This window comes from Lampris incognitus, chromosome 8, assembly GCF_029633865.1.
Source record: "Lampris incognitus isolate fLamInc1 chromosome 8, fLamInc1.hap2, whole genome shotgun sequence".
In the NCBI taxonomy this organism is placed as follows: Eukaryota; Metazoa; Chordata; class Actinopteri; order Lampriformes; family Lampridae; genus Lampris; species Lampris incognitus.
In genome coordinates, this window is record NC_079218.1 from 12,477,852 (window position 1) to 12,491,944 (window position 14,093).

The window sequence follows — 14,093 nt, forward strand, 5'->3', positions numbered from 1 at the left end:
CCAATATGCTCAAAACCATATAAATAAGCCAAAGAGGTTTTGGGACTCTGTTCTGTGGAGCGATGAAACAAAACTGGAACTTTTCAGGCCTATGGATCAGCGCTATGTCTGGAGGAGGAAAAATGAAGCATACGCTGAAAAGAACACCCTGCCTACAGTGAAGCATGATGGTGGTTTGGTGATGCTCTGGGGCTGCTTTGCTTCCTCTGGCACTGGAAACCTGCAGCATGTGGAGGGCAAGATGGATTCAATCAAGTATCAGGAAATCCTAGGAGAAAACGTCATGCCGTCTGTGAGGAAGCTGAAGCTTGGGCGTCATTGGACCTTCCAACAGGACAATGATCCCACGCATACCTCAAAGTCCACCAAAGCTTGGTTTCAGAAGAAGTCCTGGAAGATTCTAGAGTGGCCGTCACAGTCGCCTGACTTGAACCCCATAGAAAATCTCTGGTGGTATTTGAAGAAGGCGGTTGCAGCATGCAAACCCAAGAATATTAGTGAACTGGATGCCATTGCCCATGAGGAATGGGCTAAGATTTCTCAGGAACGCTGCCAGAAGCTGTTGTCTGGCTATGCATCACGTTTGCAGCAAGTCATAATAGCAAAAGGGTGCTCTACTAAGTACTAAAGACACTTGTCATGAAGGGGTTGAATAATTTTGAGATTGCTGCAGTCATTAAAAGTGGCATTTTGTGTTGAATTTGGAGAAACGACTTATAATATTAGTTGTGTTGAGCTATTTAAATTATTCTTGTTTGATTTGTTTATTGCAAACAGCTGACAGTTTGTAAATTTTGCCAATAAACCTAATTTGCAGTGGGGGGTTGAATAATTTTGATTGCAACTGTAAGTCCCAGCAGGATTGCCATGACTTGTACATCGGGGATACCAAACAGACACTGGCCAAGAGGATGGTACAACACAGAAGAACTAACGCGTCAGGCCAGGACTACACTATCTACATCCATCTACAGGCCAGTGGCTACTCTTTCAAGGATGAGGATGTGCACATCCTTGATAGGGAGGAATGCTAGTTTGAACGGGAAGTCAAAGAGGCCATCTATGTGAAGAGGGAATGACCATCCCTGAACTGAGGGGGTGGCCTAAGAGTATATCTGTTACCATCTTACAAAGCTGTGATTGCAACTATTCCCCAATCTTCTGTGAATAGTACACATTGCCATTGTAACTCGAGTTTATGGTCACGGCAATTTGCATATGAAACTGACTGTTGTGCTTGGTAGTTATGCCACTGTATTGTTTATAAGGGCGGGGATACCTACAGTCAGTTGAGACTGAAATGGTCACTTAGATGTTTCTTTTACTCTTATTTATCTTGTACTGTGGTTTTATTTCTTGCCTTGTTTTATGTTTTTTTGCCTAGGTCTGTGTTAAATTACTTTTAACTTAGTTTATCCGTATTGTTGTTGAGTTTTATTGCTTCCCTTGTTTTCAATGTAAAGCTCTTTGAGCTGCATTTTATGTATGAAAGGTGCTATACAAATAAAGCTTATTATTATTATTATTATCATTAGATGAGTGATAAAAAATGTCTCTCAGTAAACGCTGTGTCCAGATGAACTGATTCAACTTTCTGTGAGAGAGAGAGAGAAGGTTGGATGATGAGGAGATAGTGAATCAGGAAGTGCAGTGGATTAGCAAGGAGGAAGTGAGGGCAGCTATAAAGAGGATGAAGAGTGGAAAGGCAGTTGGTCCAGATGACATACCTGTGGAGGCATGGAAGTGTTTAGGAGAGATGGCAGTGGAGTGTTTAACTAGATTGTTTAACACAATCTTGGAAAGTGAGGATACCTGAGGAGTGGAGAAGCATACTGGCACTGATTTTCAATAGCAAGGGTGATGTGCAGAACTGTAGCAACTACAGAGGTAAAAAGTTGATCAGCCACAGCATGAAGATATGGGAAAGTAGAAGCTAGGTTATGAGGAGAGATGACGATTAGTGAGCAGCAGTATGGTTTCATGCCACAAAAGATCACTACAGATGCAATGTTTGCTTTGAGAATGTTGATGGAGAAGTATAGAGAAGGCCAAAAGGAGTTACATACATTGTGTCTTTGTAGATTCAGAGAAAGCATATGATAGGGTGCCGAGAGAAGAGGTGTGGTATTGTATGAGGAAGTCGGGAGTTGCACAGAAGTATGTAGGAGTGGTGCAGGATATGTATGAGGGAAGTGTGACAGTGGTGAGGTGTGTGGTAGGATTGACGGATGGGTTCAAGGTGAAGGTGGGATTACATCAAGGATCGGCTCTTAGACCTTTCTTGTTTGCAATGGTGATAGACAGGCTGACAGATGAGATCAGGCAGGAGTCTCCATGGACTATGATGTTCGCGAATGACATTGTGAACTGTAGTGTGAGTAGGGAGCAGGTTGAGGAGAGCCTGGAGAGATGGAGGTATGCACTGGAGAGAAGAGGAATGAAAGTCAGTAGGAGCAAGACGGAATACATATGTGTGAATGAGAGGGAGGACAGTGGAATGGTTAGGATGCAAGGAGTAGAGGTGAAGAAGGCATATGAGCTCAAATACTTGGGGTCATCTGTCCAAAGTAACGGGGAGTGCAAGAGAGAGGTGAAGAAGAGAGTGCAGGCAGGGTGGAGTGGGTGGAGAAGAGTCTCAGGAGTTATTTGCAACATAAGGGTAACAGCAAGCATTAAAGGGAAGGTTTACAAGATGTGAGACCAGCTATGTTGTATGGTTTGAAGACAGTGGCACTGATGAAAAGACAGGAGGCAGAGCTGGAGGTGGCAGAGTTGAAGATGCTAAGATTTTCACTGGGATTGACGAAGGACGGGATTAGGAACGATTATATTAGAGGGACCACTCAGGTTGGCTGGTTTGGAGACAAAGCAAGAGGTAAGACTGAGATGTTTAGGACATGAGTGGAGGAGAGATGCTGGGTATATTGGGAGAAGGATGCTGAATATAGAGCTGCCAGGCAAGAGGAAAAGAGGAATGCCAAAGAGGAGGTTTATGTATGTGGTGAGGGAGGACATGCAGGTGGCTGGCGTGACAGAGGAAGATGCAGAGGACAGGAAGAGATGGAAACAGATGATCTGCTGTGGCGACCCCTAACAGGAGCAGCCAAAAGTAATAGTAGCAGTAATAGTCGTAGTAATAATAAAAAGGGGGGGGGAGACATTTGCCCAGCCCTGCTCTAAAATAAAGTATTACTCTAATAAGAAAGGAATACACAATATGCCTATACACTTGAGAACTTTTTCAATTTTCAAATTTTCAATGTTCTTTTTTAATTTTTCAAAATAACTTTGCTTTCATGTGTTTAACTAGACAAAGGAGAAAACAAAAGTACCTTTAAAACTTGCAAATGTAGAACCACCCCACCCCCAACTTTTTGTCCGCCAATGAATGTTTTGAACAGCTGCATAACAATATGTACCACAAGCATATAAAAGCCACTGCAAAGGATCCCTTCTTGGGAGCTTTGCCTCATAGCTTGATGACTTTGCCACCCTAAGCAGAGCATCTGAGCAAACCTCCTTGTGACACACAGTTCTCCTGGCATTCATTGACACTTTCTTTGTTATGAGGGTACTCAATATATCTGTGCTCAAGGAGGCTCTGTACTCTGTTTTGTTTTGATGATGAGACAGACTCCATCACTTGCGTTTTGTCTCAGAAATTGGGGCTATACATTGTCACATGGAATTAAATACACAAATTGAATGAGAACATTAAAAATTCAAGGACACCGCACTAATTCTGTGTAGTTTTAAATCACATCTCATACCTGTGTACTTTGACCAAGAATTGCATAGGTGGTGCAAAAATGCATGTAGGTTGGCAGGTATGTGGATGTGTACATAAATACCCACACATCCATCTCACCTCAGCAGTGACAGGGATCTGGAGGGCAGCTATGTAGCTGGAGGGAGGAGGACCAGCAGGACCCGCCACTGGGTTCCACACCTCAGGGACGGAGTAGGCCGTCTCCACAGTCACCCTCAGCAGATTGGAGGCAGACAGCTGTGCGTCGGAAAGCAGGGAATCTGGTACACTAACTGAAACATCCAGGGATGGCTGAGGTGAGACAAAGAGAGCAGAGGACTCAGTGGGTCTTTACTTTCCTCCAGGACAGAAACGGAGAGAATGGTCTGTATTTACTTTGGGATAAAACTGAGATTTAAATCTTGTTGCAGTGAATGTTATTTGTTGTTTAAACTGTTATCATTTTAACAGAACATGCTTAATAAAGTTTGTGCTGCTACTAATTAACATAAATCTAACTGTATTTGTCAACAGTGAAATGAATGGGAAGAGGCCCGTCAGACACCATCTTAGCTTCTCCACGTGCCAGGGAGCGATCCAGCTGACCTTGTTTTCACCCTCCAGTGGAGCAGCCTCAATCGGAGAGCCTGGAGTTGGATACAGTGGGACGGTGGATGAGAAGCTGCACTGACCTACAGAGAGGGGAGAAAAAACAACTGACAAACAGAACTCTTTGTGGTTGGAGCATCCGCTGTAGTACTGCTCCAACCCTGGAAAAAAAATCCTACCACACCTTCATTAGGGAACAATAAAAAAATGTTACATATATACTCAAAGTCACAATCCTGAGGACTGAAGTTTTTGTTTAATTCACTGTCCCCTGTGTAGGTGTCAGTAAAGTGAGAGCTCTATTCAAAATGAACGAGAGTCAGCAGTGCTGTTGTGTCAGCACCTACCCCGCCGCCAAACAAAAAACTTATCGATGTACTATCTTTTGGTAAAGGTCTTCTACCATCTTGTTCTGTCAAATCTGCTTTTAGATAAAAAATTTCACTTCCAACCCTACTCACCTTCTTCTTCCTCATTTGGCTGCTATGATGAAGATATGCACCATGCACCACCATGCACCACGCACCCCTATGCACCATATCTTTTCTTTCCAAGGCAAGTTCTATTAGACTATTAAAGTAAGAAACTACAAAAGCATTAATAATTTGGAAATTTGAGGATAAGCGATTGACTTAAAGACCCTAGCGTTAGAAGTATCAAAAAGTCAATTTTCTTGCATGTAAAACTTCAGGATTGTTACTTTAAATACTTTTTTTATAATCTTTTTTAACTTATTTTTAGCTTTTGGTCTTCATGTGTGTATATCTTATACTGTGTTTGTCTGTGTCTGTCTTGCACTGTTTGGTGAAGCCACAGCCCTCATTTCATTTTTACCATGTGCCTGCACATTGTTTTTAATGACAATAAACCGAATTGAATTTAATTGAATTATAATTTTTTTATCAGATAAAATTAATTAATTTAGTCGATATATTCATTTGTACTTCAATCATATTCACTCAAAATAACTCACAAACATTTTCCCAAGAGATTGGTAACCTTGTGATGGAAGGCTTTAGTCTACTAAATCATTAAGGAGACTTTTGAGCCCTGCAGGCCTGTTGTTGTGAGAATAAGAGCTCATCCTGGTAATTGTAAATCATGATAGCTGATGTAGACTGACTCAGAATTGAACACAGAAGAATATCCCAAATAATCAATATGGAAGTGAATGTGAACATCACTGACAATCAGTTCAGATGATGTAAATCTGTCTCTGATGCTGTCTCACCTTGCAGCAGGGGCAGCAGGTCCAGCACGGCTTGACCCAGAACGGCTGTCCTCTCCTCTGCCTGCTTCTTTTCCCTGGACAGGATCTCCATCACTGTCACTGAACAAAACAGCACCAATTAACGGTGGTTCCTACACTTCCTCCTAGACTAACCTGTGCGTCAAGCCACAGGGTAGCAGCTAGTCAGTCTCAGACAGTGTCTCCTCAAGATTCAGATCAGACTAAATCAGAAAAAACCCGAGATACTGGCTGAACACAGCAGCCTATAAAAGACACAACAAGCAGAGTACTACAAGCAGGCCAGTAATATATGTGCGAAACAAGAGGTCATACCAAACAAACATACTTGGATTGTAACAGGGAAGTTGATGCTGCATTAAGCAATATTTTTGATATTAGCATTGAATCAAATGCTATGCAATGTGATAGGATTTCTGGTACTGCTGATACTACTGAGAATCAACATTCCAGTCTACAGTTTAGCTTCACTCTCAGCTCATTGTTTGTTTTTGTCAGACAGGCACATCACACCTCCCTCTCCAGTTGAGTCCATCTCAATACTCCCTCTCCAGTTGAGTCCATCCTTCTCTCAAAACTAACACTACCTGTTAAGCGTGCAGTAGCCATTAGCCAAACAAGGAGAGTGACTGGTGAAGGGATTCAAAGGGAGCCAAAGAGACCCAAGTATGCATCTCATAAGTTAGCAAACCAAACCAGGGCTAAAGCACAAGTGAATATCGGACTTGTATATATTATGGGCATAACTTCTTTGAAGAGACTGGAGAGACGGGGAGTGAGTGACTCAGCTTTGACTGTGTGTTTTGGGATTTCTGTAGCCCTACCATCTGACATCTAGCCATCAGATATTGCTTAATGCGGCTTCACATTTTTGCATAAAGTGAGGAATGGCAGTAGAATCTTAATTAATCTATGTTACAGGAACCAGTAAGTGGGACAGAAATAAGGGTGCACCCAAACAACAGTGCCTCCAAAGGAAACATGGTTCTTACCTATAACCGGCTTGTGGGCCATGTGGTCGAGACTCACAGCAGTGCATAAGCAGTCAAAGCTGCAGGTGAAATCATAATCCACAGACCGCTGCGCCACAGACTTTCCAGCTGAAGCTGCCTGCTTCCTTGGTGAGTTTCCCAGCACCGCCTCATTGAATTCTACTCTTACCGAGCTCTGGAAGTTGTCTGATTTGCTGCCCCGCTGACCATGAGAGGAGAATTACTGTGTGCCCCTTTCATCTGGAGCATCTTTTCTTTATCATAAGTACATAATAAATTAAACAGAGTGGGGTAACAGCCCCATTACATTTTCATTCTCTCTTTTTGTTGGATTTTACATGCTTTGAATTAGCCTTATCTTTTACAAATGGATTGCAAATGGAATGGATATTTCTTACTTTCTGCATGGATGGTTCCAATGGGAGTCAAGCCCCTAATCCCAAATATGTGTGTCTTGCTATGCTATACGAGCCAAAGTGCCGTGATCATGATCAGTGGATCAAGTTCTTCATGTTTTCTGTGGGCTCAATTCCCCCAGAAGCCAGTTATAAATTGAGCTATCTGTGCACTTTGTGGTCAGTAATTTTCCTTTTGAAAAGCAAGAAAATTAAGAATGAAAAAAAGGAATGTTTACAATACAGGAAACATTGCCCTTGACACCCTGAACTTTGACCAATACTGAACTTCAAAAAAATGCATTTCTCACCATAGCAGTGTTTATAGAGTATAATTTGAAATATGAAACTTAAATTAGTTTGAGGTAAATTGCATGATTTTTGACAAATATGCCCCAAAAATGGTATTAACTCTTTATCTTGACCATAAACTCAACAAATTGGCCCCAAAATGTAACCAGAGACCATGTCCCACTTTTCTTGAAAATTAACATCATTTGCAGAAGCCGGTTTTTGAGTAGGGTATATCTGTAGTCCGGAGGACCTCCAAATGGTCCAAATGTGAGGCGATTAGCTTCAAGTAGGAGGACAAATGTGCATGTGTACAATGTGCTGAAATGGCACATTTTGACCTTGTAAAGGCAATGTTCTCCTTCAATAAGTAATTTATTTCAGAAAAAAGTAATCAGTTTTCCCTTTACTCGTTTATATTAAGAATGAATGTGGAAGACAATAGAAGAAGATCATAAGGGAGAGAAGGGTGGATCTGGTGCAGATCAAATGTAAATATTTCTCCATTATGGGTTTCCTTTGAGTCCTCCTTGTTTTGGTCTTAGAAACCCCTGACTATTTGTGAGTTGCTTCGTTTTGTAGACAAAGCGCCTTCGACCACCATAGTCCCTTGTGGTGAGATCTGCTTATACTACAGTACACAGAGGAGGCCTTTCTGTTCCTCAAAACTAAGGAGATTAACACACTGTAAACATAACACATTAAATTTGATAGATGACGTAAATGTACTACATGGTTAAATAATACAAGTAAAGTAAATCAATGAATTAATGTCATTAATAATTAACAATAAATTATCAAAACAGAAGTCCATATTAACTAGCTAATTTGATCAGTGTCCGTTTGCTAATAGCAAAGAATATAGTAGTGTCAAGAAGCCATCGTTTGAGAAAACAGAAATCAGAACTTGACACTACAAACTTTATTGACTGTAACTAGTTTTGTTTTTTGTTGTTTGTTAATTTTATGGTTACTGTGCTTTCATGATTATAAAAGGAATAACACGAATACCCGTTTAATTCTAAATGTTTCGTAACGTCACGTCACCGGTATTGGACGCTAGCTTAAACATTGCCGTTTATTGATAACGATCAGATCCTTTCCCCAGCAAAACAAGCTCACCAGATTCTTTCCACGCACGACGGTGATTTTCACGGGTACCGGTTTGTCTTCGGTATTTGTTTCGGGGTTCATGTTGGTAAAAAAATAAAATAAATGATAATGTTATAACCGTTCACTTTCAAACTTCTCGCTCCTTCTACGCCGTGGCCAACCTGCCCGTTGCCATGGCAGCGGTGAACGCGGTGCGTTCGGGCACCGACGCAAACGTCGTAAATCCTAGACTCCAAACCGGAAGCACCGCGAGCAGGACATCCCGACGCACTGCAGCGACGAACGAGTTTGTGGATTCCGTGCGTGTCCCCTTCCGCTGATGGTCTACACCAGTGTTTCTCAACCGGGGGTCCGCGGACCCCTAGTGGTCCGTGGTGTAATTGCAAGGGGTCCGTGAAAATAAAATATCTTTTAAAAAAAAGATCTATGACATTTATAGAAATAGGATTATTTTACTCAAATGTGACTGAGACCTTTATCTACCTAAACTGTAAAGGGTAACAGGACTTTTTTCTCTAATTACATCTGTTTCACAAGTGTAATTTATTGTATTTTAATAAGAGATCTCGCTCCCGTTTGCATTGTTAAAAGTTACTGCATAAGAATTCTGTTGTTACATATATCTGAAAGTTACTGAATACATATTCTGTTTTGTTACATACACTACCGTTCAAAAGTTTGGGATCACCCAAACAATGTCGTGTTTTCCATGAAAAGTCACACTTATTCACCACCATATGTTGTGAAATGAATAGAAAATAGAGTCAAGACATTGACAAGGTTAGAAATAATGATTTGTATTTGAAATAAGATTTTTTTTACATCAAACTTTGCTTTCGTTAAAGAATCCTCCATTTGCAGCAATTACAGCATTGCAGACCTTTGGCATTCTAGCTGTTAATTTGTTGAGGTAATCTGGAGAAATTGCACCCCACGCTTCCAGAAGCAGCTCCCACAAGTTGGATTGGTTGGATGGGCACTTCTTTGAGCAGATTGAGTTTCTGGAGCATCACATTTGTGGGGTCAATTAAACGCTCAAAATGGCCAGAAAAAGAGAACTTTCATCTGAAACTCGACAGTCTATTCTTGTTCTTAGAAATGAAGGCTATTCCATGCGAGAAATTGCTAAGAAATTGAAGATTTCCTACACCGGTGTGTACTACTCCCTTCAGAGGACAGCACAAACAGGCTCTAACAGGTACTATTTAATGAAGATGCCAGTTGGGGACCTGTGAGGCGTCTGTTTCTCAAACTAGAGACTCTAATGTACTTATCTTCTTGCTCAGTTGTGCAACGCGGCCTCCCACTTCTTTTTCTACTCTGGTTAGAGCCTGTTTGTGCTGTCCTCTGAAGGGAGTAGTACACAACGGTGTAGGAAATCTTCAATTTCTTAGCAATTTCTCGCATGGAATAGCCTTCATTTCTAAGAACAAGAATAGACTGTCGAGTTTCAGATGAAAGTTCTCTTTTTCTGGCCATTTTGAGCGTTTAATTGACCCCACAAATGTGATGCTCCAGAAACTCAATCTGCTCAAAGAAGTGCCCATCCAACCAATCCAACTTGTGGGAGCTGCTTCTGGAAGCGTGGGGTGCAATTTCTCCAGATTACCTCAACAAATTAACAGCTAGAATGCCAAAGGTCTGCAATGCTGTAATTGCTGCAAATGGAGGATTCTTTGACGAAAGCAAAGTTTGATGTAAAAAAAATCTTATTTCAAATACAAATCATTATTTCTAACCTTGTCAATGTCTTGACTCTATTTTCTATTCATTTCACAACATATGGTGGTGAATAAGTGTGACTTTTCATGGAAAACACAAAATTGTTTGGGTGATCCCAAACTTTTGAACGGTAGTGTATATCTGAAAGTTACTGCATCAGAATTCTGTTTTGTTAACTATATCTAAGTTACAACTGAAAGCTCTTATTTTTGCCCCAAAGAGTGAATAAATGCTATAATGCAATTTAAAATGCAGCTTCTACTGTTTCTATCAAATTGCAACCCCCCTCCCCCAAGATCAGGTGGAGGGGTCCTCAGGGTAGATCAAAAATACGCAGGGGGGTCCAGGACCCCAAAAAGGTTGAGAACCACTGGTCTACACGGTTTTAAAGCCAAGCAGCCAAGCCACGATCAAGACGAGAGAAAAGGACGGAGCGCTTGTGTGCGGGACGCCTGGGACAGCGTCTGTAAGACATTGCGTTCTCCAAACAACAGCAGTATTTTTCTACACGTACCCCTCACAGACCTTAAAGAAAGCTCTGCTTTTTTTCAAACCTCGCCTTTGGAGTAAAATTAATATTGAACAACTGGACCCCCTCCCCCCAGAATTTATGTTTTGGCCCAAATAATGATTCAACAGTTAGCTGTTATTGTAACCGGCTATTTTCTTGCCCGGGGCGGGATTCGATACGAGGTGTACTGCACCACAAGGCGACATCGCTAACCGCTCGGCTAAAGAGTCGGACACGGGTCTTATTAGTAGTTTACATTATCATTCAGCACAAACCATGCACCGTGCAGCATTGTTAATTATTTCCCATTTTGTCACTCTACGCATAACAAGAACGGCGGAGAGTTTTCAAGTCGACGCTAAATGAGGGGGAACTATTTGTAGTTTTGAGCATATAACATTTTACAAACGGCGCCCTCGTTCTATGGGTCCATAAGCCAGTCAAGTCAGTCTCCACCTCATAAGCACAGACCCTGTCAGACTGCTGGGCGTGCAGTGCAGTCCAGATATTTCAAATTGCACACCAGTTATGAGAAACTATGACATTGCCTCAAATAGATCAAATTCACTATTTTATATTGTATGAGTCTTGTTTCAGTCATTATTAGCTGGATGAGCCCCACCCGAGCTTAAACAAATTAATACATTTCTCTGGTTCGAGTTTTTAGAGTGCCAACCAATATATGCCCTATTTGAATGTGGTTGTTGCTGTTTTTTTTTTTTTGTCTTTTGTGAGAAAGCTGGGGACAACCTGAAGCAGGTTGGCTGCCTGTTGATTTCATTAAGTATGAAAGTTGTGAATGATACATTTTATTCTATGAAACATTTCTGTCATCCGAGTCCTCGGTGCTGCTCTCAGCCAGCCCCATTTGCAAAGCTGCACATGCATGGCTGACTCATGTGTCTCAAAAAAAGACACATGTTCCTCTTTGCTGTTCGCTACCAAATGTGTTCAACAGGAAATACAAAAGGAAGTTTGCTCTCTTTCCCCCAAACTCCTCACTGCTTAACCACCATCACCACTCATCTGCCCACCTATACCCCTTCCCCCACATACACACACATAGTAGTGAGTATAACTGTATAGACAGGGGTGGAGCTGTGAGCCAGGGTGTATTGGAGGGGTCGGAGTATCACCCCACACAGGATGCGAGGTTTGACCGAATTTCTCCAAGAATGTAATTAGGATACATATTATGTGCTTACATCACATGGTAATTTATATCGTGATTGACTTGTATTCTGTTGATTTTCAATTACATCTCGGCCACTTTGTTCCTTAGTCAGTGGAATGTAGAAATGAATTGTTATCACATAACCCTCATTTACATCTGTGTGACATTATTTATTTTGTCTTCAGTCCCTGGATCAAAATGCATCTTCCTCCTCAAATGTAATTCAAGTTAACAAACCTTAGCTGCGTGTTTGGGCCCACGTTTTGTAACTGTGTTACTTCAGTTCTGCTTTATGTTTTCAGTAGTGTACTTGCCAGTCATGTGACATGAAGCCAAGCAGGATGTGACAGAGGAGAGAGGACTCGGACCCTGACTGAAAAAGAGAAGGGGGGTGCTCAAGACACATCCTCTAACAATAACAGTTGTTGAATTTGTTCAAGTGCTCATAAAGTGCTCATACAGGGGAAGGAAATCTGACCAAGCCATTAACAAATTAGATTTGAATAAACCTTAAGGCTCAATGGCCTTTTCACACATTCAGTCGATCACTTTTTTAAACCCAAGTTTATTTGTAAAGATCTTAATCAGAAGTACAAGCTCTTTACATTTGCATAAGGGAAAACAAGGTCATTCGGCTCAACAACAATGAACAACAACTTCTGTCCTTAGGCCCTGTTCCAGTTATTCCCTTTTCAGGAAAAAAAAACAAACAAAAAAAGTGAGCAACCTCATGCAGGGCATCAGAGGAGGGACCCCTCTTCCAGGACTGATAGATTAGAACCAGGTGACCTGTGGGAAAGGTAAATATGCAGGTAACAAGATTTTCTAAATAAAACACTTAATGACTACACTTTGTCACAATGAAACAAAGCAAAAAAGGAAAAGTGGATGCTTAGAAAGCATCGTACGCAGAAACACGCAAAACATCATCCCCAAACATCATCACAGAGCAGCCCTGACCCGTTCAGCATCACCAAGCGAGTACAATGCTTTTATGCAAATTGTGTCATTTCAAATAAAAAAGCTTGATGGAAATGGAAAATATCGATGAAATTCCCAAAATTTGTGGAACAGTTTTTGGCCTTGCGTAGGTGGATAAATTATAGACTCGATAAAAAGATATGTGAGGAATTGCAATGGAAATGCATTTGCCAAATGAAAAAAAATCTAATGTGAATAGAACTGAATCACATGATCATCTGTGTAATATATGATGTTCTGTTTTTTAATCTTGAAGCGGCACCGGGTTACTAACTGTATTTCAGCCACATTTACATCAACTGTTGCAAAGACATCCATCCATCCATTATCAAAGCCACTTGTCCCAATCGGGGATGCTGGAGCCTATCCCAGCGGCCTTTGGGCTGCAGACGCCCTGGATAGGCCGCCAGTCCATCACATGGCCTACACACACACACACACACACACACACACACACACACACACACACACACACACACACACACACACACACACACACACACACACACACACACACACACACACACACACACACACATCTAGAGACAATTTAGTATGGCCGATTCACCTGGCCTACACATATTTTTGGACTGTGGGAGGAAACCGGAGCACCCGGCCGGAGGAAACCCACGAACCCAGGACCTTCTGGCTGTGAGGCGACCGCGCTAACCACTGCGCCACGGTGCTGTTGCAAAGGAAACCAAGAGAATTTTGTCCTTTTCCTTTTTCTTAGCACATTTATCTACACGCTGTTGCACGAACGGCTATCGCTGAAGAAGAGGAACTGTCCGCAGACAAGCTAAAGTCAACGGTCTTTATTTATGTGTATGCTGCAAAGCAACAAGTAAACTTCCTGTGAGGTTCGGTGTCTGTTGTGATACGTTCATTAGGACCGGATGCTAGGTGGAGTGATACAGGAAGTGATGTATGACGTATTGACGCCTGAGCATAACGTGGAGTAGCGTTATGTTGTGAACCCTATTCTGGTTGTCTGCCTTGTCGTCCACTAATACTGCATGGAGGCAGCGGTAATGGATTGCCTATAAGACCGACGCAAAGACCCGCTTTGTGCTCGACGTGAGACGCGAACAGAGTTGTCCGAGGATCATTTCTGTCGCCGGAGGCGCTGAGTGTAGGCCACAGGCTACGTCAGGCTAGGAAGCTAGCGGGAGCGCGCAGACCACACTGTGGAAACATAGCAAAGTCGAAATGGCATCGCATTTACCGACAATGAACTGGTCCGACCCTGATTTAGGTGAGGCTATCTCGCTATTCATACAAAAAAAAATGTGTCTCTACTTAGAAGAT

At 41.9% G+C, this 14,093-nt stretch overlaps 1 protein-coding gene across 1 annotated transcript in view; it reads right to left on the minus strand.

Moving 5' to 3' along the window:
* cfap70 (cilia and flagella associated protein 70) overlaps positions 1-8,478 on the minus strand; it is a 44,497-nt gene extending 36,019 nt beyond the window's left edge. Inside the window, exons 1-5 of the mRNA XM_056285249.1 lie at positions 8,407-8,478; positions 6,599-6,800; positions 5,589-5,687; positions 4,355-4,440; positions 3,869-4,060 (exon numbers count right to left, since the gene is read on the minus strand). Coding sequence (XP_056141224.1) covers positions 3,869-4,060; positions 4,355-4,440; positions 5,589-5,687; positions 6,599-6,800; positions 8,407-8,478 — 651 coding nt within the window. The remainder of the gene's footprint in view (positions 1-3,868; positions 4,061-4,354; positions 4,441-5,588; positions 5,688-6,598; positions 6,801-8,406) is intronic.
* Positions 8,479-14,093: the final 5,615 nt, after the last annotated feature.